At 42.5% G+C, this 24,878-nt stretch overlaps 1 protein-coding gene across 9 annotated transcripts in view; it reads left to right on the top strand.

Moving 5' to 3' along the window:
* Positions 1–24,878, top strand: part of LOC116395730 (pleckstrin homology domain-containing family A member 5-like) — a 120,484-nt gene that overhangs the window by 54,640 nt on the left and 40,966 nt on the right. For all 9 annotated transcript variants that reach the window (XM_031869813.1, XM_031869815.1, XM_031869818.1 and 6 more), the window contains exons 2-6: positions 773–856; positions 13,535–13,709; positions 15,950–16,054; positions 19,284–19,356; positions 22,866–22,966. In XM_031869813.1, coding sequence (XP_031725673.1) covers positions 773–856; positions 13,535–13,709; positions 15,950–16,054; positions 19,284–19,356; positions 22,866–22,966 — 538 coding nt within the window. The remainder of the gene's footprint in view (positions 1–772; positions 857–13,534; positions 13,710–15,949; positions 16,055–19,283; positions 19,357–22,865; positions 22,967–24,878) is intronic.

Below are 24,878 nucleotides of genomic sequence, written 5' to 3' on the forward strand. Positions count from 1 at the left end.
TAATAATACAGATGTAGTAATGTTAATAATACAGATGTAGTACTGTTAATAATACAGATGTGGTACTGTTAATAATACAGATGTAGTACTGTTAATAATACAGATGTAGTACTGTTTATAACACAGATGTAGTACTGTTAATAATAAAGATGTAGTACTGTTAATAATGCAGATGTGGTACTGTTAATAATGCAGATGTAGTACTGTTAATAATGCAGATGTAGTACTGTTTGTGATGCAGATGTGGTACTGTTTATCATGCAGATGTAGTACTGTTAATAATACAGATGTAGTAATGTTAATAATACAGATGTAGTACTGTTTATCATGCAGATGTGGTACTGTTAATAATGCAGATGTAGTACTGTTAATAATACAGATGTAGTAATGTTAATAATACAGATGTAGTACTGTTAATAATGCAGATGTGGTACTGTTAATAATGCAGATGTAGTACTGTTAATAATACAGATGTAGTAATGTTAATAATACAGATGTAGTACTGTTAATAATACAGATGTGGTACTGTTTATCATGCAGATGTAGTACTGTTAATAATACAGATGTAGTACTGTTAATAATACAGATGTAGTACTGTTAATAATACAGATGTAGTACTGTTAATAATGCAGATGTAGTACTGTTTGTGATGCAGATGTGTACTATTGTATTTTGTATGAATGATGTGTCCCAGCCTTCAGTCCATTACACATGTTTGAAGTGTCTTGGTGTTGGTGCAGTGATTGATTTCGTCCTCTTTCTTTCCCTCCAGTCACAATGAGAGGAAGGTGACCTGTAAGCACCCGGTGTCCGGCGTCCCCTCCCAAGACAACTGCATCTTTGTCGTAAATGAACAGTAAGTCTCTCTGCACGCTGACACACACACACAGCTTTGTAGGCTTCTGATTTCTGTGCTGATTTGAAAGGTCACTGAAAACACTTGTAGACGGATTCATTCATGGAATGCTTCTGGGTTGAGCTGTTCTGTGCAGCTGTCAGTGTGTGAATGTACTATGTGACTGTTGGATATACCAGACCCCAAAAATCCTCCTCAGACCAGAGCCAGGTCTCAAGTCCAGACTTGTCAGTGTGTCTCTGTTTCGGGTCGGTTAAGTTCCAGAGAGGACCCCAGAGTAGCATGAACATAAAGCAGCAGAGGGTTATATTGTTGTATTTATTTAATACATAGAACTTGCTAGTTAGTAATACATTCTCTGGATATGAACAGACAATGCATTCTGAAAATATATGCGCAGCATCTGAATTTTTGCAGTCACATTTGTTTTCCTCGTCAACTTCTGTTTATAATTCGTCACACTTCAGTAAAATCAGAACACAAGACAATTGACTGCTAACTCTTTACACTTGGGTTCTCCACAGTCATTGGCATCATTGCTAATGAGATGTAGACTGTCCCTTCTGTGTCACAGTGTTCCAGCTGATAGTCTGTATGATGTGAACAGGAAGTGCTAGAGGCCAAAGCAGCACAACGTCCAATGAGACAAACGTACGAATGTAAAACAGGCTTCAGGATGAAACCATTGAACGAGGAAATTGAATCACAAAAACAGAAAAAGGAAAAGTGACTGAATGAAAGCAGAACGTGTGAGTGGTGACTATGAAATGACTCTGTGCTGCGTAAATATACATTATGCTGATTTTACCATGTGAGCTGTTATTGCACAGCCCTGATGTTGTTTACCTCGCCTTCATCTGCTCTCTTAGCCTTTAATTGCCCTGAGCTATTATTTGAGCCTTAAAACTGACATTGTTATAAGAAATGATGTCGATTTTGCCTCCTTGCAGCATTGTGAGACATGTGTGATAACCTTTTATTGTTAAAAGATCTGAGGCAGTTGTTTAAAAGGATACTACATAACTAAATGACTAAGCTCAGTATGTACAGTAAAGCTTCTTCTGATGCTGCTTTAACAGTAGTGGTGTGGAGGACTGCATCATCTCTAGGCCATGTCTAAGCTCTGAGGGCGACTGTCCTAATCAGAGGCCGTGTGTTGAGTGGCCATGCAGCTGTGACGACATAAACAGAGCATCAGTGTGCAGCAGCATGGACGTCTTCACTGACTGGGAGCTTATCACAGTCTACAGTCTGAACAACACTCCAAGTCTTCTGTTCATTTCCAACAGTCCTCTGAAGCCATCGTCTCTGTGAGGCCGCTGTTGTCTGAGCAGAAAGCAGAGGCCTGTGGGAACTTGGGATAATAGTTTCTGTTTGAAACCATTAAGATGCAAATATTTTCATATAAATATTTTTATATCAGAATAATAATGATAATAATCTTTTCTTAATGCCACAAGTCAATTCCCTTTGTTACTTTTATTGGCTGTGATATGACAAGACTCTGGTTGGAGTGAGGGAGCAGGAGTGCATGCTGGGATAAACATGACCCAATTCCAAACCATGGGACCTTTTAAAGAGTCTGAACCTGAATAAACCGAACCCAACTCTGTCTATGGATAGCTTTGCTTATTTTGACGTTATCAACATTGGACCATAGCTATCTGAGGTCACTCGTAGTGGTGACCAAAAAACGTATAACACCTGAATTTCACAGTCTGGCCCATCAGGACGGTTTTAATCAGATCCAGCTCTTGATCCAAAGCTTTGATGACTTGACCTGAACTGCTATTGCAGATTTTGTTCATGTTTTTGAAAGAATTGTTCTCTGATGGTGGGTGAGTGTGAGGCAGTGGGGATAGGACTTGAATGCAGAATTCATGGAGAACCAAGATGTGGTTTGCGTGGGGACTAAAGAGCAGCATGGACCCCAGCCCCAAGGATGGACGGCCTTGGGGCTGGACCGTCAGAGCTGAAGACTACAGGCAGAAGGCCTGGGGGCAGTGCAGAGGTGGAGCCAGAGACCTCAGACATAGGCCTGGGGGCTGGACGGAGGCGGAATAGGAGACCTCCATTGGGTGATCAGGAAGCCGACAGGAGGGCAGAGCTGCTCTGAGGGTCAGCCCCGAGGTCAGTGGCAAACTGCGGTTTGGACTGGACGTCGGCAGACACGGCCTACTGGGGTTCTTAGGTGAGACTCTGTGGCGCTGGGCAGCTGAGAAAGCCACGCATGTAAGGCTGAGCTCGTCCTGAGGAGGTTCCACTCTGAGACGCATCACCCTCAGCTCTTCCAACAGCAAGTCCAGTGCTCAGAGACTTTCTTAGTGTTACAGGTACACTGCAACTCAGTGTGCCTGTAATGCTATTGTTTTGTTTATTGGCTGGATTACATGAATGAACTGGTTTATCAAAGTCTGATAAAGAAATCGCAATCTTTAATAAGAACCATGTTTTCCTGGGTTCCTCTCACTGCCCACATGAGTCGGATGCCATCCTTACATTTCCTCTGGTAGCAGTTCTGTTTACACTGAATCCTGACTGCTCATGTATTTTTCTCTGTTGGTGAGCACAGTGATATCATAATCAATAAAACAGCCCCAATTACCCAAGTAATTACAAAGAGGAATTATACTTACAGTGTGTTGGCTGTCTTGTGGTTCCATATTTCCCTTCTGGCTCCTGTTCTGGATTCAGCTGCAGACATGCTGGACTGGTTGACAGTGTTGTTAGCTGACTGACTGACTGTGGAGGATTTTGCAGTGCTGCACATCCAGCAGAATACAGGATCCAGCTGCAAATCCTTCTGTCTCTTCTTGCTTCTAAGGTTCTGGTTGTGTGTGTGAGTCACTGAGGGTCAGCAGTCTGTGAATAGACTGGCCTCCCATCTTCATCTGTCTTCTCTTTTGTCTATCATCTGCCCTCTGTTTCCATCTTTCTCTCTGTCTCTCTGTCCTCCCTGTCTGTATCTCTGCGATTCCGTTGAATGTTTCCCTGCCTCACTCTGCTGTGGGATCGCTCCCTACTCATCAACTCTGAAATGGGATTCCTTCTGCAGACGACACACACAATTCCTACAAAGAAACTATTATCTGCTTCCCAGGAGACAAACTAGAAAAGAGCAAAAAGTCAGGATGATGGGGCTAAAGAGAGATTTAGGACCGGAGCCTCTGAGAAACACAAACAAAGTGCAGCAATTACACGCACCGCCTCCACAAGAGTCCACAGGATGCTATTTCAATCCGCTGTCATCTCTGTGCAGCTGAGATACCCACAGACACATTTACACACACTGTTTTACTGCTAACAAGTTCAGCGGAGCTGCACACTCTATGGCAGCACTTCTCCTTCTCACACTCTCACTCTCCATCGCTTTCACACTCACCCCATTCATCTCCCTATCAATTATCTCCTCTGCCATGCTGCTCTCGTTAAGGAGTATTGAGGTGTGTGTGTGTGTGTGTGTAGATGAGCTGTGCATGGTTTGTATTTTTACACTTGTTGAGCAGAGAGGAGGTGAGAAAGTCACGGGCAGCGAAAGGTGTTGAACTGCGGTGACTGCTAATGGCAGTTTCACCTCGTTCCGCCCCAACTGCCTGCAAGATGACACGTGGAAGGCAAATATCTTTGCTTTAAATTTCAATCTTAGTAACTTGCAGGCATAATGAACATTGATGACCTGCAGACCAGAGGAGGCTGCTCCTCTTCTTGTTTATAGAAGCAAGAGGAAGATCAAAATCTAAAAATCTAAAAAATCACCAAAGAAATCACCAGCCAGTCACCAGAAAGAATGAATCCACAAACTCAAAGTCAAAGAAGAGGTGTGCTGGTGCACTTTGGCTGATTCCAGCTGCTGTCTGTGACACACAGCTCATGGAGGCAGTGAAGCTAGAAACACTCCTTCTTCTTAATCTCATAACTCAAATCAGAAAACACAGACATGATACATATTTTCAGATACATTGTGTATTGCACTTTCTGAGGATATCATGATCTCTCATGTCCACTGGGTAATAAGCGTTCATAAATCCACTTACGAATCACTAAAGAAGAACTCCAGAGTTTGCCTAAGAATCATTGCATTTTAAAGTTTTCATAATTATTTCCTAAATAGAGGTCACATGTAAGTGTGACGCGTCACATGACCTGCGGTTAGTACTGGGGCTATCATGCCTGAATGCCACACGGCCTGGTGCTGGACTTGGGGGCTTGGACAGGACCTGCAGCTCCTGCAGCAGAGAGACAGCTGTGAGAAACAGAGGATCTGTCATCTCATCTCCTCAGCACTGTGTTTCTAAGGCACGGCACACAGCAGCTATATTTGATGTAATATAAAGGTGTCTTAGTGCCACATGAGCCCTCAAGCATTTTTATTCCCTTCTTCTCAAACTTTTAAATGAATATGAAAATAAAAGAGCACAAGCCCTCAGCTCTCCCTCCAGGCTCCTCAGATGTAACCTGATGCACCACAGAGTTACTTAAGAGATCCTTGAGGAGCTGCTAACAAACTGCTGAACGTGACTGCACACGGAATGCTCTCAGGTTTATCACCGAGGATATCTTCTCTCTGGTCTCATGAGGAGATGAGTGTGTTTGAGATAAAGGGACGATTTTCTCTCAGGTGGTTTTACTGAAACCAGCATTAAACCGCCGACATTTAGATCACATTTAAAAGATCAACACGTTCACTTTCACTCAACAATCTCAAACGCTGTCTTTTCTTCTTTTATCATTTAATCATCAGAAAACATTCACAACTATATGAAACTGTTTGGCCTTGGCCTCGGGCCACCCACAGCTAGCGCTGCCGTGACAGTGCTCAGTGCTACTGGCCCAGTAACTACACTGTCCCACACACGTGTGCCAACAGGGCACTAACAGGGCACTGACATGATGTAGAATCTCAAGCAGAGATGGTGAGGCTGGTGTGGAAGGTGTTTGTGTGGATGCAGTCGTCCATTGACTCATGAGAGTCAAGCAGGCTTTGTGCTGCTGATTTTTTTATGTTGGTAAAAACATTATATTAATCATATCCAAATCCCAAAACAACAAAAATAGATGAAATGCATGTTTACAGATGTTATCAGAGCATTGAAGCAATGATGCAATCAGAACACAGCTGAAGGTTTAGTCCCTCCGAATGAGCACACAAGAGACGAGCAAAACGTGAGAAACGTTCAAATAGGAGAAAAGAGCACAAACCTTAAAGTCACGCACTCGGTGGGACACAACAGAACGCTTCTCATTACCGTCACACATCGTCAGTAACGCTCCATCAGGTGGTCATTTGCAATTTAAAAGAAGAAGAAGAAGTGATCAAAACAGCCGTGTTTGATTGGAGACAACTCGTCCACGCCCTTCACAGTGTACTACATGGAAGTGTACTAACTGAAGTATCCACATTTATACTTTATTGAGCTTTATTGACGTATATCCAAAGATGTTTTGTTACATATTAGCAATACATTTCCTTCTTTCCCTTCATAACCATCTCCTGCCTGAGGCGATTTAATTGGAGTCAGTGCTCCAACTTTCTTCAGCTATTCAAACGTCTCTCACTGAGGAGGAGTTTAAATGAAGAGATCCATAAAACACACATCTAGAAAGTCTGCTTTTTGTCCCTCGGGGGAAGTTCTCCTCATCTCATCAGAATGTAGCGGACACCTCTGCAGCTCCTGCTCTCCTGGATGACTCTCTAGTTTCCCCTTCTCTCAGCTTTGTGGCATATTCAACTTACTAATACATTGTTTGGTTATTCTGCCTGATCTCGTACGTGCCTACTCAAGTTTAGGAGGAGGAGTTTTCTAAGCTCATGTGGCTCTGCTCTGTTCTTGTTTCCTCCGTCTGTCTCCTGACATATCTTCAGTGGTCTGATTGTACAAACAACAGAAAGATAAAAAACCATAGAAAGTGGGAAATGGGAGAAAAGGTGAGACAAAGATGAAGAGAAAAGACAAAAACAGAAACTCTGAAGGATTAAAGTCGTGACTGGAATAGCTGATGGAGAAATGGCTTTAAATGAATAATCACTTTGCCTGCTGGGAGGAGCTGGTAGATTGGTGTTGTGACCACCCCTCCCTCCCACTAGGGGTCTGTGACTCTCTCTGTCAGGATGTTGATCTGCAGCTAACGAGCCCCACCTGAGCCTGCTGGGAGTGCCAGCTATAAAGACGCACCACCTGAACATGGCTGCCCCTCAGGAAACACATTAACCAGACTGAGGGTTGGCCACACAAGGCTGAACAAAACAATGTAACTCATAAATAAACACCCAACAGGACTATGTGAGCACTGACAAATACCAGAATCTGTAGATCATATCGTTCAATAAACTAGGAACCACCGAGGGATCCTTTGGGGAATGTTCAGGGTTGGTCAGCTGATCTGTTGGGAGAGAACAGAGCGGCCGGTCTGTTTTGGAAACAGCTTTACTGTAATAATGATATTGTATGATTGTCGGCTATAAATGTAGATTAACAATAGGTATTACAGCACCAACTGATCATATTCATTCATGAAATAAAACGTTTATGTTTATTTTTAATCTGAATCATGAGTGAATCAAAAACCAGAAACACTTTTTCTACTTCTTCAGCCAAAAGGCTTTTTTCTTTGCTTCTTGGCTCAATCAGGAAAATACACAGACACATCCTATACAGACGCACATTACAGTTATTAATATTAGTCCTAATATCAACCTAAGGAGACTGGCAGACTTTCACTACAACATGTATACTCTGTCTCAGTAGCCTGATACACATTTTATCTACGTTTTGTGAAGCCCTGAAATAAATAAATCTATTATCTCTAATATGGCAGCAGTCATCGGGCGTCAGGGGAATTTCTTTTAAATTGTTGCTCAGTTATTTCTACACATTTGAATGTTGAGGTGCTACAGTAAACGAGGACGTCCCGTCTGGTAAATACTCCTGCATGCTCACGTCTGTCTCTCACGTCCTCGCTGGGACGAGACGACGAGAGGAAGAGAGACGGGGGAGGGAAGCGAGGAACCACATTAGCCAAACATCCATATCTCTATCATAAGTGTTTCAAACCGTGTTCTTCAGTTTTACAGGAGAAATGCAGGATAACCTGGCTTCATCTTAAATAATCTGCTGGAAGTATCAACAAGTTCAAACTGGTAGAACAGATTAGATTCACACTTAGATTCCAACAAACGGGAACTCCCACTAACGGGATGTCATCTTGTATCATTTGGCAACATAAAGAATGTTCTGTATTACAGGGACTCAATGATGCGACTCATGACCACTCACTGGTGGTGCACTAAGCTTCTGTCTGTCCTGGACACAGAGATGATACTGGTCTTCTTGTGTGACTCCGTTAGACAGCAAAAAATCAAGCTGTTAAGTTCAGTCTATTTAAAGTTGCCTCACTATGGCAGCAATCAAATCAAGAAGTAAGGCACTGATCCCTCTTCTAGCTTAGTCTTCATCGTCAGTTCAAGGCTTCATTCCTCTCTTGCTCCTTGTTTTCCACCTCTCGCTAACACTAACTTTATTTCAGACTGTGTGAACTGCTCGATGAGCCGCTATGCAACACTAATGCAGCAATGATGTTCTGGATGATTAATGTGTATGGCACGGGTTGTGTCTCTAGCATACGGTGTAGTGTTGGAATAATAACCTGTGTGTGATTTAATAGGAACTAATGCTGCTTCTGCAGAGGCTGTATTACCTCTGAAATGATGAAATACAAGCAGGTGTCAGGCTGCTGCTGAATGACAGCTAAAGCTTCAGATTGTCTCATCACTATGAGATCTCATTGATCCAGTCCAGAAACATAAAAGAAAGAGAAATCATTACTGAGAAATATGTGTAATATGAGTCATTCTCACAGCTAAAGCAATTACCCATCAGCCCATTCACAGGAGCACTGGTGTCATTGAGCGTTCGATCTGTCTCTTCATTCTCTTTATCAAATGAATCTCACATCACATGTTGCATTTAAGATGGTGTCTTTCAGGTTTATTTAAAAGATGCTTGTATTAGAAACACAGTTGTGTTTATCTGATAAGAGTCCTCCTGTTTTCTGCTCTGCTTGTGTTAAATGAGCTTCATCCTCATGCTCAGCCCTCTCTGTGTCCATTCACTTATTAAGTCAATCCCTCCACCTCTAACATTGTTTTATTGTTGTTGAGCTAATATCTATGAAACTCAACACTTCCTAGATTTTGACCATTGAAAGCCAAATCAAAGGCTGTAACCCTCCCATTACAGGAAGTGTAGCAGTGCAGGCTTTAAATAGAGAACTGACGGCAGGTAGCTGCGTCTGGTACAGACTGTAACAAGCCCGTCCAATCATTTGCTTCAGCCTGAACAGATGACAGGGCTCTACCTGCTTGTTTACCAGTGTGCACACTCCCAGTGTACTCACGGAGTCTTCTACAAATTGGAGATAAAACTTAGCTGAATTTCAGGAGCAGGACCACACCTCAGCCACTCCCCCACTTCCGGACACACTCCTATAAATACCCACCGACACTAAACCTCGGCTTGCCACGCCTTTCGCATCCCACCCTCCCTCCCTCTCTTTAAACCACTTCACTAAAGGTTATCTCACCCCATAGTCACCATCCACCGTCCCATATGGACCGGGGGGTCTGCAAGGCCCGGGAGCCGCAGTGGACCCTCAACCTAGCCTTTCCCCAAACCGCTTCATCCAGGCTAACCTCCACCAACCATTCCTCAAACTCTCCAAACAACCGACGAAGGCTCGCTCCGGCCAAGGTGGGGCCCTAAGCTAGTGAACTGCTAGCTTCACTTCATAACACTACTGCTCTGACGATGAAGGTATTCATCAGATACAGTCCCTGCTGAGGTTTTATTAGCCTTGTTTCAAAACTGGTACATAGCACCAATACACCAGTGTGATGTTTCCACAATGAGAGATTCCTTCTGACGGAAACTAGTAGGATGACAAGAAAAGGATGTTTGAAATAGAGCTGAGTCAAGTGACTTCAGTCCTTCAGAGCAAACAAACACTGGTGCGAAACTCCAACTGCCAACAAATGCATCAGAATCAAATCTCTCAAAATCAAAAGCTCTTTGATCTTTGAGCTCTTTGCTTGGATTGCTGAGCAACAGCCTCACCACAGCGCTCACACAAAGCGCTGCATTGGTCACTGAGCTGAGAGGAAACGCTAATAAAGATAGCCATGCAGCTGAAAGATGAGAAGGATTGAACGACAGAGAGAGAGAAAACAGATTGTCTGTGTGATCAGTGGGAGACCTTTCTAATGTGTGTGTGTGTGTGTGTGTTAGTCACCCTGCTTTAGATGTAGGACTCCTGTTACTGGAGGCCAATGGAGGCCTCCTCCCTCACTCACAGCCAGCAGTTCAGTGTGACTGACGGAGCCATGGAGCGTCTGTTGTCTAAAGGCTAAATGCCTTCACTTGCAGACACTACACACACACTGCTAAAGAATGTTTCATAATGAATGTATTCTGGGTTTGAATTCTTAATTCAGTAAGATTGCCAAGCTGCTGTGAATAGACTGACTCGTGTTTTTGCACCCACACTGTGTGTGTCTTCAAGATGTAAGCTAGCAGTGTGGGAAGACACCAGAGACACCTGAGAATGTGATGCAGAAGCACACAATGTTCCATGTTCACCCTCAGAGTGCTCTCTTCATATATCATACATTTCTATCTCCTGTCATGCTAGAAAGTGAGTTTTCTGTTAAGTCCCGAATCAAAAGAGAATCAGTGTTTTATTTAACACAGCAGACCAGCTCTCGTTCTGGAGCCGAATGGTCCGAATGGTGCCACAAGTCTCTCAACGGCAGAATGAACCATAACTTCAATTAATACGGCAGCGCCCTGAACTAATATTAGTCATTTAGCCCATGTTAAGAGCTAAGTGTTAAACTTTAATGTGACAAGTTAACTTGCCTTAAAGTGCTCTTCTCAAACGTAAGGATGGATAACTGCTGCTTATCCAGCGCTCCACAGAGTCATGCAATAAGCACTCTGACTGCTGGAAACCATTGATTCTTTAAACCCTAAGAATAAATGTATCTGCTTATCAAGTGGTCATTTCAAATGTATTTTGTTATGTTATAACAGTTGAGTCAACATTTAATTTGCAGAGTTGAGGTTTTCATTTTTGTCTTCAGGGACTAAATGATGCTGACGTATAGCAAAGCAGATTATCAGAGTCGTCACTGTGGAACATGGACGATCTGCTAATGCCTTTCAAGCCATTTAAATGCTTGGCATGCCAATTACACTCTGCAATGTTAATCAAAGTACAGTTCTTTAGCGAGGCTGGTAAATGATAGGGATCAGTGGTCATCAAGTAGTTTTATTTCAGATTGAAGCTATGCAGGATCAAAGATGAAAGGGAATGATGCTTTTACAGGAAGTCAATGAGGCAGGCAGCGTAGGGAGAGCTGGAGGCGGGAAGAAGACGCCGTTACTGATGCTGTGTGACCATCTGATCAGCAGAGTGATCACAAGTGATACACCTGGGAGTCAAACCAAGGTTTGTTTTCACACTGAGGTACAGGTCTCATCTCAACCTGCGCCTAAAGTAGTGAAGCAAAGTCTGCAAGATGATATCAACTCAAATGATGGTGTATACTTGCTTTCTGCACCTTTGTGATTATGGCGGTATACATAAGCCACAGGTACTCTGCCAGTCTGCTCACCTGAAAGACTTTTCTTTGGTCTTACCCTGACTGGTGATTATTCTTTTTCTTTAGAGGATCGACTCATTGATCACAGCTGTGGGGTTGGAATCAGCATCCAGTTTGTATCATGGCTAGAAGTGAGATGCTGGTCCGATGATAAAGTACTGAAGATCAGGTCACCTTTTTAGGCCACAAATGAAGGAAAACTGCAGCAACAAGCCAAAACACAACATCTGACATATGAACACTTTACCAACCTGTAACAGCTAACATGTTAGCACACATCTGTCTGTTTACACGTCCAGTGGACAAAGAACAACTCTAGCATTCATCTGGAGTCATGATTTTGGTCAAAACAATCGATTCTGTCCTTTGAGCTCTGTCTTCTCTTTAGCTGTACGATGTTGATGTTCAGCTTCCTTTCCCAACCTCAGTGTGTCTGCGTGCTGTTTGGAGCTCTTCCTCTGAGGTAGAGGAGGGTGGAAGCTGTGGGCTGGAAAACACAAAATAGAAATGATGAGATAGAAGAGGCTAAAACACTCTGAGGGAACTGCAGAGTTCTTTGTGGATGTATCACTACAGACGACCCTTTTTACAGTGCACGTACGTCATTTCATCCAGTGTTACTGACAAGAGAACACTGATTACTTGAGCTTTAAGCTTTAACTGTAAAACTGGACACAGAGTAGCGGCAGCAGAACATAGCCGTACACAATGTAATGTGATAAAAGAAAGCAGGTTGACCTGTTAAGGACCCGCCCTCTTTTTACAGTGGAACTGTGTGTTTGTCTTCCATGTCCCTGCCTGGTGATATCTGTTGTGTAGATGATGCATTGTGGTTATTGTGTCTATGTCTTTGTTGATGTATTGTGTATGTCTTTGTTCATGGTGACAAACCAGTTTCTCCTCTGGGGATCTGTAACGTTCATGCGATCCTGTTGATGCTTCTAGTTGGTGGTTGTAGCTCCACTGAGCTGTCTGATTATACCTGAGCTCTGTGCGTTATGACCTGAGGGTCCCAGACTGACTGACCCACCTGAACTACTCCTGAGCAGTGATATAAAAGCTTGTGTGTTGTGTGCCGTCCACAATAGCAACAATGTGGACAACTCTGTTTGTATTCTGCTGGCCTTGCTGGTGGAACTGTGTGCTAGTTTTACCGTAATCTCTGGGACCTTGAACTTTCTTTTTCTCACATTAGCAATTGTCCTTCTACTAAACTAGGGGCAAAACACTTTGAGCTGGTTCAATTAGTCAGGCCAAGTTGTCAGGCCATTTAAATTGTGTGGAGGTAGAGGCATGACTCAGAGGTGACACCCAGAGAATAATAACTCTCCTCCCTCACATTCTCACTTTCTTCATCTCTGTTTCTGTGGCTCTCCCTCTCTGCTCGCGCTCATTCAAGCCACTCTCCCCTTCCTCCCGCTGCCCTCCTCCCTCTCTAATGGCCCTGACAGAGATAGTGTGTCATTAAGAGAGTGGAGATAGAGTCTGCTTGATGAGGTGGGGGGTTGGATGATTGGCTAGCTGGATTCTGCCTTTGACATTAGCAGGTCTTCTCTGTCATCTAGGTAGCACGATACCAGCACACACACACACACACACACACACACACACGTCACAGTTATTCTAACAGAATGAACTAATTCAACCAAGGACACATTCACACCTTTGTTACAGGAGATGGATGTTAACATGTGACTGCTGAGCTGAGCTGGGGTCAGTCTGGACTGATGCCGTGCTCACATATCTCAGTGTGTGTTTTTCTGGGATCTTTTGCTCAACTTAAGTTAGATGGCTGCAAATCAAATTTTAATTGTCACTTTTCAGGATATTTGTCAGAAAGAAGAGTGAGTCCATCATGTAACTTTGGCTTTTGAAGTCTGTTTTTTCTATGAATGAGCAGTTTGAATGACACACTTCCAGGTCTCACCTGTAGGTGTGTCATGGTACTGTACGTCATTAGTATGGAGGTGAAATGTCTGACTGACGCTCTCTGTCTCTCTATGTCTCTCGCCCTGTGGCAGGTCGGCTCCTCAGGCTTCGTCAGAGCAGAGCAGCAGCAGTGACAAGAAGGAGCGTCCCATGAGCACTATGAGCGAGGCGTCGAACTACACGGGTGGCTCCGACTACAGCACCTTCCCTGGCAGCCCGGCCACCACTGTCACTACTGCCACCAGCACCTCCACTTCATCCACACGGGTCAGCCTCCAGCCATACAGGCCTCACATCTTAAGCACATCTCTGTTAATCACACCTCTAATAATAACTTAGCTTTCTATAGCGTATTAGCAGAGAGAGACTTACTGAGGTGGATGAAGCTGAATGTTTTACACAGTGTGGTTATAAGAGGGGAGGCTGCTGGAGGCCTGTAGCTCTCATACTGTACTGTGTTCTGTGTACAGTACTGTACTACAGTGTACCACTCTCCTCATATACACACCAGTGATGTTATTACTCTTATTACATGAACAGAAAGTGTAACACTCCATCAACACGTGTGTGTACGTGCAGTAACACATGCATAATCCAATGTTTGCGAACATGAGCTGGTTGTCTTCCAGTCTTTGTGATAACTGATATTAATTATTATAATGTATTATTATTATTATTAATAATAATACATTATAAAAACTAATAATAATACAAACAGACGTGAAATTGGTATTAATCTTCTTATCCGCCAGAAGGAGAACAAGCGGTTTTACTAAATGTTGTACCTTTAAATTGTCAGTTGCATGTTTGATTATGCAAACGAAGCGCTGCTCAAGTTCAACAGGTCGTCTCTGATCGTTTTTACATTCATCCTTCAGCGTACTGATAATTGATGAAATGAATAAAACAGATGCACTTAAGTGATTTACACCAGCAGTAAGCCGTAACCCCTGAAAGAGTTGTTCCCATAATGCAGTGCTGTAGGTACCTTCAGGCTGGAGAAGCAGGCTACAGCACCTCATATCTTTAAGTATTCATGAGAAGTCATTCATTAGAATCGAGCTGAGCTCTATTGCTTGAGAAACACAGAGAACGACACACATAAGAGGTGTGTTTATGGTTAAACCGGCTGAGAAGAAGCTGAGAACATTTCGAGGATGTTTCACAATGTAAATGATTCAGTTGTGTGTGTTTTCTTTTGCTTTAATGCCACACAGTGACTACATGCAGGCAAGAGCAAACCTGTGCTAGAGTAACGAATCCACACACACTAGTTTCTCTCAACGTGACACAATCTGTTCCATTATGCAGCGTCCTGTACAAACCCTGTCTGCTAGAAACTACAACTGTTTACGACCAGTCTGTAACAGCAAATGTACTAAATACAATCTAATGTTGCCTGATTTATTTTTCGTCATCAACATGATGAAGACGCTTTTTGTCAATGGACCTAATGTATTTTCCAAATTGTAAAACTCTAATTCTGAACATACCTGCAAAGTGTTGACTGACAACAAATCTCTTTGTTTGCCGACAATATCAGAGCAGCAACGGCAGCTTATTATTATTATTATTATACTATATTATATATATATATATAGTATCCGGTATATTATATTATATTATACATGATTTCTGTTCAAGCTCGAATCCTTTGTGAGCTTCGGGACAGTCTCAGTTGAATTGTTTGCTTGTCCGTGGTGACCTGAAGCACAAGACAGCATAACAATTTAATATTAAACCAAAACCGCAATCTAACCCTTAAATTAGTGTTTTAAGTCAAATCATTTTTCTGATACAACCCAGAATCACAAATGTGAAATGTGTTGTAGTAGCTTAACCTAAACGTAACCACATGCTAGTAAATACATTTCTCCTGAACAACACTTGATGTACACAAGTAACTCCTGGGAGACGGGCTGACTGTGGACAAATGTAAACTTAGGAGTAAGAAAATAAAGTGAAATGATCATCCACTGTGGAGTGTGCATGTTGTCAGGAGATTCAGATGTGATAGTGGCTCTAGAGGAAAACCAGAAACATTAAGACACTTCCCTCTAATGAGTACAACATCTGGAACTGGTTCAATGACATCATTCTATTTGTCTTGAATGTAGACTTAATCAAAGCACTTCTTGTATCTTTCTGCTATTGACTTGTCTGCTGGAGTGCAGCATCTTGTCAGTGAGCTATGATGTATGGGGAATGTGGAATATGCTTTGTTTAATGAGCTGAATACATCTGCCTCTGTTGTTGCTTTTTATAGCTGCTGGAAAAGCTGCTGTTTTACAATACAAGCGTCTGTACAACCGATGCACCGAACACTTGTTGAGATCAGGGGAGGGATGCTCCCTCTATATCGCTGGATGGAAACAAACTACAGATTACAAATACATCACATTCTGTGTGACTTGTTTGTTGAAAAATGTACATTTGAACTGTAATGCAAATGTTTAGAGCTGAAAATAAGTATATATACAAATGTACCCGTCCATGTCTTTCTGCAGCCATCAAGGTCTTTCAAAAAAGTTCACAACTTTGGAAAGAGGTCAAACTCCATCAAGAGGAACCCCAATGCCCCGGTGGTCAAGAGCAACTGGCTTTACAAACAGGTACAGGAGGAAGGCCGTTCAGTGGAAAGGTTATGGGATGTGGTTGAGTGTGTGTGGGACAAAGGGGTGTGATAGAAGACAGGTGGGGGAATATGGCTTGGTGAAAGGTACACACTGATGAACATAAAGTAGTAGTATTATTCACTGCATTTGGAATTTATTCAGTTTTATTGTATGTTACTACAGTGAAAATAATTTTGTAAATACACTTATTTGCTTTTTATTTTCAAGATAAAGATAAGAAATATCAGTTACAATCTCAGGACTGTATATTAACTCCACAGCTGGAGTCAGGACATGGTTAGCCTAGCTTAGCATAAAGACTGGAGGCAGGGGGAAACAGCTAGCCTGACTCTGCCCAAAGTCCAAAACATACCTAACCACACTTCTGGTCTGTTTAATCCGTACACAAACATGAAACAATGAAGAGAATGTGTGGTTTGAGGGGAGTTACGTGTTGGAACAGTGCAACGTTCATAGAGATTTGTTGGGAGATCTGTTATTCAGTTAGGCCACTGTTTTATCTGTCAGTATCGGTGTGTTCTCATGGTGAAATATTGTTCCTAAATAGCACGACATGGGACATCCTGCACACACTTAGTATTTTTAAATAGCTAAGCTACCGTCAACAGCATTTTTTTGATTTACGTTTCCCGGATTTTAAAAAAAGGCAGCCGGCAAAAAGAAACCGTGTACATTACGTACACCTCGTACAGTTGACAGCGCAGACATTCCTCTGTTTGGTTGCCAATGAAAGGGTTCAGCGAGTGTCGTGTTGAAGATGATGTTACAGCAGTTTCACACATTGCTGTTCTGACGATCAGCTGAGAATCTGGCCTACATTGAGGGGGTACTATCTGTAGTGTGGAGTAAAGGACCTGGTACCATTGGTGAGGCGAGTCAAGCAGAAGCATGCAGTGGGGATGAAGCCTGTGTCAGGCTGAACGATGAGGTGACACTAAATGGCAGCTGAGTTTCCTGATGTGTTGGGTTGGACACGTTGAGTGCTGCTGCAGCGTGTCTGTGGAAGCGGAGGGAGAGGGATTATCCTGTTAACGCTGTGGGGCTTGACTGGACGTTAGCTAGCTTAGTTTGAGGCTTAGCTTGTTCTTCATTCCCTTTCCACCCACTCGTTGTAAGTTAAGCAGTTTTCTTCACCCCACAGAGATCTACTGTGGGTCATTTTTTCAATTGGTCTGTGGATCTGTGACCACTGTGCGACTTCCTGAAGACAGCCCCATCGAGCACTATTCAACTCAGCTTTCAATAACCCGCATCTCTGCATTGGCCCCTGTGCTGCTGCTCACTGCATTCACATTGAGATGAGCATCGATTCACTTCACACCAGCATAGCCCCTCTCTTCCCCACAGACCTGTCAGGCATAGAGCTCCCTGACAGAAGAAACGTCATCAGTGTTTACCCGAATACGACATACTGCAAACAGTGAGCAGATGGTCTCCAAAGACGTAGTATTGTCACTGCAGTCATCACGGCACAAGGGAGGGTAGACTCTTCAGACCCAAACACTGTGAAAGCGATAACTGAAGCTCCTATGGTGCACTGATGGCAGCAGATAAGCACTATTTTGGGGAAACGTCGCTTTTTAGGCAATATTTGTGATTATTACAGATAACCCTTAATCTTTTAACTCAATCTAAATAATGAATATTCTGGTTCTAAACTGTAAAGTGGATAAGATTCAATTATTTATATGATGATAAAAGTTAACTAGATAATGTGAAATTGACGTCACACGAAGCGCTAAAGGTAAGACGTATCATTCTGTTGGAGTTGTTGGGTCTACTCGCTGTTGTACAGTGGTGTTACAGAGTGAAGCTTCTTTTACCTCATAAACAATCTTTGGCCAAGCACAGATACCTCCTGTAGAGAGCACCCAGAACCCTCTCTGGTGGTTCTTTTCAGATGCTTTCCACCCTCTAAGAGTTGTAACAAGAACCCACCCGGGGAGGTCTACTGGGAACCTTTTCTTGTTCCAAGGATGTCCCTCTTAAACCCAGGGGTTGCTAATGAGGCTCTTAAAGGGGCAGGGCTGGTGTGGTGTGGTGCTGCACAACCCACGACAATCATGGTTCACAATCACAGTATTTGGGAGTGTGTAGGCTGGGAGGATATTTTAACACATGCTTACAGTCATTGAGGAACTCAATCTTCCAAGAAGGGTTCTTTGGATGAAAAGGGTTCCTGATATTCAAGACCCATTGAAAATATCTTTCTTCAAAAACTTCAGAAGCAAATTGTTCGCTGTAGAAGCAGGTCTGTAAAGTGAAGTCAAAGCTTCATGTGTTAGAGCTGCATTCTCTCTAGTGTCCACCAGGGGGCGACTCCTCTGGTTGTATAGAAGTCTATGAGAAAATGACTCTACTTCTCTCTTGATTTATTACCTCAGTAAACATTGTAAACATGAGTTTATGGTCTCAATCTCTAGTTTCAAGTCTTCTTCAATACAGCATGATGTTCATTTAGTACATTATGCTCCATTTAGAGTCAAACAGACCATAAAGCAGGGGATGCTTTAGGGCGGGGCTACACTGTAACTACAGTGTTGTCCGTGTTTTCGTCTTACAACTTCAACCCTTTCACAGTGTATTTTCACTTCATGAAAATTAATTGTAAACATGTTTGTCACCTAAAAGTGTCTTATTCAGTGTTTGGTTGAACTTAGCTCCACACTTTCATCTCACTTCTGGTTGCAAAACCAAGATCATAACGTCGTAATGGTAACTACCAAAATGCCAAACTTGAGGCTTCAATACAGCAGTCCACAAGGGGGAAGTCTCGGTGACCACGTTCACTTCTTACATACAGAATATGGTAGAACCAGCCCTTCAGAAGAACCTATCGGAACGCTTTCTTCCAAGAGCTTATAAAGAAGAACCAGAGCAGCAGCATAGAGAACAAAGCACAGGCTTTCGCCTCGAGCTCCACAGAGGCAAATTTGTCACTGCGTTATGAAGAGATAAAAAAGAGTAATTTGTCTCAGAGGGGGAGATAGAAGCTGGTTAAAAGAAGCAGCCAGAGGGGGAGACAGTGAGGGTGTCAAGAGAAGGGAAGTGAGGGGAGATCAAAGCAGAAAAGCTGTTGCTGTGTGTGTGTGTGTGTGTGTGTGTGTGTGTGTGTGTGTCGGAGTGAGAGAGAGAGTCACTTGGTTTCTGTAATCACTACACTATGACGGACTTACTGACAGTCTGTGACCTGTGACCCATGCAGGACAGCACAGGCATGAAGCTCTGGAAGAAGAGGTGGTTCGTTCTGTGCGACATGTGCCTCTTCTACTACCGCGGTGAGGACACACACACACACACACACACACACACACACACACACACAGACACACATCCAAATGTATGATGCAGGCTGTTAAATGAAATAGGTTTAACTGTCAAATCAAAAGCAAGTCCATATTTTGTTCAAGGGCAATTCAAGAAGGCGCTTTCACTATTTCATCATCGTACTCATGAAGGCAGAGCCATGCAGCCATGCATGTTAGATTGGTACCAACAGAGACCTGAGTTCAAGTTAGGTTCAGTGCTCTAAACAGGAAATGAGAATATATCTTGTGGAAGAATACTGTATGCACAAGCTAATTAGAATATTTCCATTTTTGATTGCTTGAATGTTTTGGAAAGAATAACTTAGTCACTAGTGGTATCCAGCCATGCTCTGGTGGTGCTGTCATCATTGAAACCTTTTGCTGAGCTCATATACCTTTAAGGAGCTAGTGTAACATAGATGACACGCTGTCACACTGTTCTTAACTTAATGAGAAGCAGTGTAACGGGGAAGAATATGGGTCAAGAGTTGAAGCGTCCTTGCCAGTTAAAAGTAGTTGTCCTTGCTTTCAACCACATTACATCACCGCTAATTTAGAACTTTTACGTTCACAAAAGCTCATCTGTTCCTCCTTCGTGTCTCCTAAACCCTTGAGAGAGATTTTTCCATCTCCATAAATTGACAAATTAGCCGCTCCCAGAGCGCAATCAGCAGGCGCTTTCATGACGAACTCAAGGGAAGATTGGATGTTTATTGGCTTAGCCAGCCAGAGACGAGAGAGAGGAGGCGTCCTCGGGAAGGACAATGACGTGCTCGGCTCTCCGATAATAACTTCTTCTTTTTCCATTTTCTCCTGCCTGCTCTGTCACTTTATCCTAAGTACCTTCTGTCACTCAGGCTGGGAGCTGGTTGCAGGATTTGGATTTGTTGCACTTAATTCTTTTTGTATGAGCAGAGATGATAAACATCTACTGCAGATCTCGTCTTAATTCATTCTGTGTTTACATGCACTCTAATAATTCCATTATTACCAGAGAGTGGCAAACACTAATGATGTCAGCTGTCATCACATTACATGAAGCAGGTTATCGAGGTTGTCACGATGTTTCACAGATAAGCAGAGCAGGATTCATCCTCTGTGAGCTGGAGGGTGGAACGAGTACCAACATACTTGATGTACTGTTACTTTAAATATCTTCTACTCAAGTCAAAATAGATGAATTGTTCAAATTCAAATAAAAGTAAAAAGTAAGTAGCCCTTCTCTTTATAAGCATAACAAAGCACAGAATGAAGTGCATTGACATGTTGCGTCACATCGTTTATAATGTGTAAGTGCACTTGACTTACTGTGGCTCAGGAAGTACAGCGGGTCCATTAATCAAGGGTTGGCAGTTCGATCCCTGGCTCCACACGTGGAAGCCTGTGTGTGTGTGTGTGTGTGTGTGTGTGTGTGTGTGTGTGTGTGTGTGTGTGTGTGTGTGTGTGTGTGTGTGTGTGAATGGGTGAATGAGTGAATGACAGGCCAATTGAAAAGCACTTTCTCCATTAAGGTAGCAAAGCGTTGTATAAGTGCAGTTAATTTGCTATTTAACTTGTCATGTTTGTGCTTAAAGTGGACGTAGTGCTTCAAATACAGTTTGGTAAATGTTGAACTCAGTTGAATTTTTTACATTTCCACTTTTCTGTGAATGTAAAGCCTGTGATTATTTGCAGATTTATGTAAAAGCTTACAGCCTACTGGGACGTTGCACTTCTATAAACGAGCAGGAAATGTTAGTCCTACAATGTAATTCAGACGTGATGATGAATGGAATGCATCAGTGGACCCGTACAGAAGCCCTCATAAAGCATCAGCTGAGTGGAGTAGAGACATAACTTACTCACAGTAATGAGAGTAAATGTAATTCATTACTTTCTCTCCATGTAGTTATGCACAAGAAGATAAGTTGTGTGGACACATTATTATCTTGTCCATAAATACTATTACTATTATAAGGTACAGTTACTAATTACCTTTTGGGCACAAGTTATTATCTTGAAATAACTTTGTTGAAGAAGATATGGATCTAAAATCTTGGGTGCACAAATTATTTAGTTATGTGTTCACACAATATGAAATATCTGTCTTTTGAGGATCCACAGGTGCCCAAAAGTATAAAATAAGTAGTTAATCTGGTTATAATAAACCATAATTGTCATTTAAGCAAACGTTTATCTCAATTAAACTATTGACAGTTACACTACCTTTGTACATAGATCAGGGACTCTAAACAAACAGACTTCCTCAGATCTCAGTGAATAACCGTGAAATGTCAACCGTCCAAGGAAACACCCACTCACGCTGCAGTGTATGCATCTCTCTGCATGCCAGCTTGCTCATTCGCTCTCTGTCTTGCTCATTCTTTGTGTGTGTTCTGTATCTCAATAATTCAGCAGCAGGCACAGGGCCGGAGGAGCTGCAGGGCTCACCGTGCAGCCTCGGTTAAAGCAAACAGCGGCGCTGGCTGGAGGCTCTGTAGGTTTTTACTGCAGCTGGTGCAGCAGATGTGGTTCTGCCTTTAGTCTGTAGCCTGTAAGCTCCCATCAGAACAGCATGGTGCTATCGGAGCACAGAGAGGAGATAGAGCCATGCACTCATTACCATCACAACATGAATCAGCTCACTTTCTTCTGGCTTTTTCTTTTTTCAGTGGAATCATAAATATTTACTTGGTCAGAGGATCCACTGTAGAGCATCATGGCTGCGCTTCACATCTTCTGTGCTTTGCAGCTGTTTGGTTTCTGAGATGTGAAAGACAACAATCAATGAGAGAACAGAAAGGTGTGTGTGTGTGTGTGTGTGTGTGTGTGTGTGTGTGTGTGTGTGTGTGTGTGTGTGTGTTATGACAGCAGACTGAGCTTGTGGTCCTCAGCAGGTGTCGTTCCATCGTCGTCTGTTAGTCAGTTTTGTCTCTGTAAGTGTTTCTAACTGAACTTGTATATTTATGTAAAATATCATCTTTAAGGTCTTTGCACAACAGGTTCATATTTTTCGTCAGCGTTTTTTAAAATTCGTCAGCCAATAAGTAATGTAATGTTGTCTAACATAATGTTATGTTAACAAATCTCACACATTGAGTTTTAATATTTAATATTCCATTTGTTGCGAAAGATTTGCAATACAAGACTAAATAATACAAGACTGATAATAATTAGTGTGAAATGGAATTTCGGATGAAAAATACGGACTTTGTCTGCAAATACATTTAGAAATCTACTCACTCAACATCTGCATATCAAGCAACCCCACATTGCCTTTGGTGTGAATCAAACTTGGACTCTCAATCACGACAAACTAACTTACCGAAGATGGATATTTAGGGTCATGTGTTACCAGTCCAAGCACTTATTTAATCTACAACCTCATCCTAGCCAGATCCACACTAAACTTAGTTTAGCGGAGGACGATGTGGCTTAGAATGCAAATGTCCAGCTCTAATATGTAGAATATGACTATTCTTCCTTCTTCTTTGATGCAGATGAGAAAGAGGATAACATCCTGGGAAGTATCCTGCTGCCGAGCTTTCACATCTCCATGTTGTCGGTGGATGACCACATCAGCAGGAAATACGCCTTCAAGGTAAATCTCCTGTGTCCAGCTGAAAGGGGGCACAGAGAGTCACAGGCTGGAGGACTGTAAAGGGCTGCTCCCAGCTACACAAATAGACTTATCATGCAGCCAGCCAATGGGAGCACATTTGCAAAATCAATCTTTTTATTGATTTTGCAAATACTTTAGACAGAGAGGTAGAACAGGACTAACCCCAAAACAGTTGGGATATACCGGATATTACATTCAGTCTCTTGGAGGTAGTGTAACTGTGACAAACCGCCACTGAATACAGAAACTACAAACACAACGAACAAACACACACATCACTCTGAGGAGGTACGGTAGAAAGATTGATTCAATCAGAGACAAAAGATCCCCACAACAACAAGCTCAATAACAACAACACAAAATAAATAGAAACAGAAATTAAGACAAAGAAAACTAAAAATAACAACAAAAAGAAAAGAAAAAAGGGAGGGTGTGGGGGGGGGCGTTTGTTAGTTCAATTTTTGGATTGCAGCGTCGTTGAAATCGTTTCTGAAAGGTTTCCAGGTCTCTTCGAGGGATTCACTGGAGTCTCTGAGTGAGAATCTGATCTTTGTATACCTGTTAACAGGAGTGTTAACTGTACATCTGTGTCATGTACACAACTGCTATGTATAGGAAGGTACTGATGCGACATATCTTTGGAAAGCTACGATTCTTGTGATTCGATTTATGCAAATCATTTTAAGATACAATCACAACAGCAGGTACAATCAACGCCTCTGTCAGACCACCAACCCACAAACAAGCAGTTACAAAATCGAGGCAACTCTCCGATGAAGCTTTATAGAAGTCCACCCGTCTCCAAACTTGCGATTCGTTCGCCGTTTTCAGCCACTGTGGCTTGTATCACATCTAGTTTGGTTTTGAGAGATGCAAATGCGGATTTGAGTTTGGTAGAGAGTGCCGATGATATGGACTTGCGGTGTTCCTCCAGCAGGCTAGTCAGGTCAGACATGCTAACCTGACTAGCTTGGGGCGCCGGCTCGTCTTTTTTAGCATCTTCCCTCCTGTTCAGTTTAGTTTCGCTGGTCATGGTGCAGTTGAAGGACAGTACCTGTCTTTGCGCAAGCTGTTAATTTAACTTTTGGGTCGATGAAGAGTTGTAATTGAAAAAGTTACGGGAGAGTGCAACGCGTGCTTCTACTCCATACGTCTCTCCACTGGAAGTCCGGTCCCTGAACTCTTGAGGAACCTATGCTACAGTGGTTTTAAAGTTGATTATTTGAAATTGTTTTATGTGTTTGTTTTTGAAGTGTGAGATGAGAAGAGAGTTATTAATCACATGTCCGTCTCTCAAATATAGAGCTGGAGTCAGGGCGTGGTTAGCCTTAGCTTAGCATAAAGAAACAGCTCCCATGGCTTTGTCCAAAGTGAAAGAAATCCGCCTACCAACAGAACTAGGACTAGGACTTCGTGGGACATGTTGCCGACCACAACGGAAATCACAAGTGTTTTTAGCTGTTCCGAACAGCCTCACATGTGATCGTGTCCGAAGCTATTCCACCATCCAACAAACTGCTCTGATAGAGTATACTGGCCCAAAGTGAGCTGACTGACTAACATGTTTCTCATTTGTTTAATCCGTACACAAAAAAACATTGATAAAGTTTGTGGCTACGTGCTGGAACTATCTCTTATGAAGCAGCTGTAGTTTGGATTTCTAGAGTCAGTCAGTGAAGAGACCCAGGTTTGGGTCTCTGTTCAAGGAATAATGATACTAAACATGGCAACCTCACTGTGATCCAGTCAGCACTGATCCCTACTATGCTTCTATGACCCTCACTGTGATAGCAAGACTTTGGATGGTATGCCAAAAAAAAAAAAAAAATATATATATATATATACACATATATATATACATATACACATATATATATATATATATATATAT

Source organism: Anarrhichthys ocellatus, unplaced genomic scaffold, assembly GCF_004355925.1.
Source record: "Anarrhichthys ocellatus isolate YVR2014 unplaced genomic scaffold, GSC_Weel_1.0 scaffold49, whole genome shotgun sequence".
In the NCBI taxonomy this organism is placed as follows: Eukaryota; Metazoa; Chordata; class Actinopteri; order Perciformes; family Anarhichadidae; genus Anarrhichthys; species Anarrhichthys ocellatus.